Source organism: Gekko japonicus, unplaced genomic scaffold (assembly GCF_001447785.1).
Source record: "Gekko japonicus isolate JY-2015 unplaced genomic scaffold, Gekko_japonicus_V1.1 scaffold881, whole genome shotgun sequence".
NCBI lineage: Eukaryota > Metazoa > Chordata > Lepidosauria > Squamata > Gekkonidae > Gekko > Gekko japonicus.
The window spans coordinates 362,366-367,306 of record NW_015168675.1 but is presented as its reverse complement, the minus strand read 5'-3'; the positions used below and the strand labels follow the sequence as shown (position 1 = coordinate 367,306).

The 4,941-nt window shown below is 49.3% G+C and overlaps 1 protein-coding gene across 1 annotated transcript in view; it reads right to left on the bottom strand.

Moving 5' to 3' along the window:
• Positions 1 to 566, bottom strand: part of CFAP65 (cilia and flagella associated protein 65) — a 72,215-nt gene extending 71,649 nt beyond the window's left edge. Inside the window, exon 1 of the mRNA XM_015415366.1 lies at positions 510 to 566. Coding sequence (XP_015270852.1) covers positions 510 to 551 — 42 coding nt within the window. The 5' untranslated portion in view covers positions 552 to 566. The remainder of the gene's footprint in view (positions 1 to 509) is intronic.
• Between the last annotated feature and the right edge of the window lie 4,375 nt (positions 567 to 4,941).

The window sequence follows — 4,941 nt, the reverse complement described above, 5'->3', positions numbered from 1 at the left end:
TGAAAAGGACATTCAGAGGGCTTCCACGTACATAAAGCAGGAACTTCACATTCATGCACTCCACTCAGTAAACAGATGACTGTCAGTTCATTCACTGCAACATTTTGAAGATCTGCTGCATAATGTTATTACTCTATCTTTTCTAGAGAGGTTTGTGTGGCTGTCATCTAGCCTTGACAGTGTTGTGAATGATACAGACTACTGACACTGCACTACTGTTTTGGCTGTGCCCAACAAGTTACAACCTCTCTTTTCTAAAACTGGTTTCCTTCTAGTTAGGAAGTAAGGAGAGTCCTAACTTGAGTTTGCACATCTGTGACACTAATCCAAATATAATTCTAAGGAAACAGCAGGGTACATAGTGCCACAAGTTTCAGCTGGGGCAAACACATCACTTTCACCCCCTCTATCTGGTGGGTGAATCCTCCCCTCTATTTGGTGGGAATGCTGTTCCTATACACAGCTATATTGGTGGTGTTAGAAAGGAAGGCAGTACATCCCTGGCATACCTTTTCCAAAGGTCTGAAGATGATAGGCAGAGTTAAGGACATCCCAGGACTCAGAATAATTGGCTGTGGAAAAACAGTGATGAAGAAACGTGTAGCAGGGGGTCTGAAAAAACAAAGGCATGAAGGAAAATGGAGATGGAAGTAATATGCTAAGATAAAAACAGAACAAAATTATGGGTATGAAATTTCAGCATTATCCATGTATGAAACAAGCAAATTAACATTGTGAAGGTTATACCATATACGAAGGGAAATTTAATAAACCTAAAAATAATCTTCTATAAAGAATATTTAAATAAAGAAAACTTAAATTTCTGCATAACTGAAAGAGCATACAATACACAAAAGTCAAAGGATGCTAACTTAGTATACAACAGGACAGTCAGTTAGAAAAATCTGTTAGAAGTTCTCATACTGGCTGCACAAGGAGACAAAAGATATTAAACACACTATATTCCAGTTGAACAAACTGGAAAACGATACGATTCTAACTATGTTACATCAATGGTATGTGAACATTATTTATTTAATGTACTTGATACATGTTGATTTAATATGTTTTATCCCTACTGCAAACTGCACATGAGGCATCTTGTAGCAATAATACATAACAAAAACCAACAGTTAAAAAGGATAACATCACTAAAAACAATGTCTGTTTTACTAAAACACATTCTAACAGCAATAACATCAAACAAACCTGAATAAATATGATGCCCAAGCAATATAACAAACAGAATACAAGATGAACCAGCTGGGCTGGGAGACAGAACCCAGGAAAGAGATGCTGAGAAGGTGAGGGTTTGCCTCTTTTTTTGTCTTTCCTGAACTGCTAAATTACTGGGGAGCATTAACTGAGGTTACTTTGTGAGGGAAGAAGAAGAAGAAGAAGAGATTGGATTTATACCCCGCCCTTCACTACCCAAAGGAGTCTCAGAGCGGCTTACAAACTCCTTTCCCTTCCCCTCCCCACAACAGACACCCTGTGAGGTAGGTGGGGCTGAGAGAGCTCTTGACAGAAACTGCTCTTTTTCAAGGACAGCTGTGCCAGAGCTTGTGACGGGGCCAAGGTCACATCAGCAGGTGCAAGTGGAGGAGTGGGGAATCAAACCCGGTTCTCCCAGATTAAAGTCCGTGCACTTAACCACTACACCAAATTGGACAGAGTGTTGTGTTCTTACATAGACCACGCATGGGGTCGGATCCACACGTGGACATGCGAGCGGCCTAAGCTTCGCTCTCAAGACAACAGACCACACGGATCCTAAAACGCAACTATCGAGTAGTCAGGATCTGAGAGTTAACCTATGGGATTTGGGGTGCACTGTAAATAATCCTATCATGGGTGTGGGTGTGTGCTTGGGTGTGGTTTAGAATGGGGATTTAAGCAGACCACCAGTCCTGCTCTCATTGTGTGTATCCGAGCAGAATTACAATAAACTCATGAGCTGATTTCACTACCTCGTGTCCGAACCCAGTACATTATACAGAGTTTGAGGGTGAGTGGGTGCTTGCAGCCTTCTGGAGAAGGGTGTTTTTGTCTGGGTCCATTTGGGTCCTTGTCGAGTCTGTTGCTTGTTGAACAAGCACCACCCTCTGCGGTTGCTGCTGGGAGGCAGGGGATGTGGGCCTCTGAACTGTAAGGCTCCTCCAAGGGCTCTTGGCCTGTGGCTCTTAGCCTGGGCGTCACACCTGGGGACCATGCATCACTCTAGAGCACAAGTATCTGGCACCCTCTCCAAACAGCCATGCCTCCCCCTTCCCCCTCTGAAGCGCCTGCCTGGCTTGCCAATGGAGGGGAAGCATTTCTCGGCCCACACTCGGCTTGCCACTGACACAATTGCCAAGTAGGGCCCGCTTGGGCAGATGGAGAGAGGTGGTGCAGGTAGAGCCCTGGGTGACTGCAGGCAAAGTGCAGGGGCCATGGTCCTGCCGGCCAGCAGAGGAAGGAGGAGGTGAAGGGGCACAGGGAGTCCCCCTGCTGGCCGGAGGAACAGGGGCGAGGGGCCAGCCTGTGAAGTTCCCCCAGTAGCCACAGGTTGACCCTCCCCACGCTTCATGCCATGCTGCCTGCCTGCAGCCGGAAGGAGGGCAGCAGGGATGGAGATGAGCATGATGGGGCACTGCGCAGGGCCAGGGCTGCCTCGCTGCTCACCAGCATCCCACTGCTGCATCACATCCAGGCAGCAGCAGGCAACAAAGCAGCACTGCAGTGCTGGGTGTAGCTGCTTGACTGTGCCTCCTCCTCCTCAGGCAGGTCCTCCTGCAGCACCGCCACCCCCCAGGAAGCCAGGCAGCAGGCAGAGGTGGGTTGGGAGGCATGCCGAGGCAGGTGTGGGAGGGTCTGGTGGCTCCGGCTGACCCTTCCCCTCCCCAAATCCTACTGTGCCCAGGTGGTACATTGGTGCACCTCTAACAAAACTTTTCTGTGTTCTATGATCTAGATACCTTTAAACCACTAAATAGTTAAGAAGGTAGAAAACCAACGGAGGAGCAGGGGCTACCTAGTGTTTAGCAGAGAGTGCCACATTCACAATTATCTACCCACTGGGTATAAATCGTGGGTGTGGGCTTGCTGCATGGAGCTCATGGGTCTCAGGGAGCAGCTTCATTGCCTTGAGGCTAGGGTTGCCAACCTGAAGAAGCTGAGGCAAAGAAAGAGATTTGGGGAAGAGACCCTCAGGGACTTACCAGAACAATCCCACTCCTGTGCTGACAGCTCTTCTGCTGTTGTGAAGAGTGAGAGAGTCTTGAGGTAGGACAGCATCAGTATTAGGAGGAGGGATGTGATCTCTTAGAAGGGACCCCTTCCTTGGGCAACAGACCAATATCCTATCATTCGAGGATACCCCTGGAGGGCTAGGGGGAAGTGAACTTCTGGCACTGGGTGATTCAATCATTAGGACTATACAGGGTGGGGTCTGTGATGGGCATTTTGACCACATGGTGATCTGCCTGACTGGTGTGAAGATTGCGGACATCACACACTGTCTAGATAGGTTAACAGATAGTACTGGGAAGGGGTCAGCAGTCATGGTGCACATTGTAGTCATGTGAACTTGGAGAAAAATGTAGTTGTGTGGACTTGGAGAAAAAAATTAGGTTACCAGGCAGAAAGTTAAAGACCAGGACCTTAAAGGTAGCATTCTCAGAAGTGCTGCCAGTTCCACACATAGGGCCAGCTAGAAAGGCACAGATCAGGGGTCTCAATGTGTGGAGACGAAAGTGGTGCTGGGAGGAAGGGTTTAGATTTGTTAGGCACTGGGGAACTTTCTGGGACAAGCCAAACCTGTACAAAAGAGGCGGGCTTCACTTGAACCAAAAGGGAACCAGGCTGCTGGCGTCTAATATCAAAAAGGTGTCAGAGCACCTTCTAAACTAATCCTGAGGTGAAAGCCTACAGGAGCTGGGGAGTCTCTGGTTCGGGACAAGTCAATCCAAAGGGATGATTGTGTAAAATTGGCAGTAGTGATAGAACTGTAATAGAGCTTGGGAGTGAGGGCACGATAGCTACTGAGGGCCATGTGTGGTGACTAAGGGGCGGAATGAGGCGAGAATTACTGAAGAGGGAAACACATTATCTATATATCTAATAGCCAAGTTGCCCCAGGAGTGCGGATCGCTAAATCAGCGCTCCGGGGGCACTTGGGGGGGAGGGGGAGGTTTGTACACACGTTGTGCACACTTTTCACTAAAAGTTGCAAAAAATTTCGGGGGGATGTTTAAATCCCCCTGAAAGTGCAAGAGCGTCTCCTGCGCGTGCGCAGGGGACGCTCTGGAACAACGCCGCCGCCGCAGGAGCTGGGGGGGGAGAGAGAGAGTGCGAGGTGCCTCGGAGACGGTGAGGGGGGAGGAGAGAGCCGGAAAGAGATGGAGCCGAGGCCCACGCGGCTTCCAAGCCGCGCGGCCCTCGGGTCGGAGCCGGGGGGGAAGGCAAAAGAGAGAGGAAGAGAGAGTGGGGGGGCGGAAACAGAGAGAGAGACAGAGAGAAAGAGAGAGAGAGAGTGGCGAGAGGGGGGGGCGAAAGAGAGAGAGAGTGGCGAGAGTGGGGGTTGCCGCCGCTGCCTCCTCATCGGAGCCGGCAGGCAGGCAGGCAGGGCGGGGGGGCTCAGGACTGTGTTGGGGACAAGACTTGGAGCGGACCGGAAGAAGATTGGAGCTGCAGGGACGGACCGGAAGAGGATGGGGAAGAAAAAAGGAGTGACACCGGAAGTAAGTGGAAGCGAATAAGCGACGGACCGGAAGTTGCAGTGGGAAGCCTACTCTACATTAAAAAATCATAGAGAAAAGGCGCCCGCCATTTTGAGGAGGACTAATTTTAAAATTAATTTTTACAGCTTGGGAAGTGATTTGGAAGAGTGAAAAAAGGGCGATTTGGGTAAGCGCATCAAGGACTATTGAACTGTGTAAGCAGATAGACATTTCTAAGAGG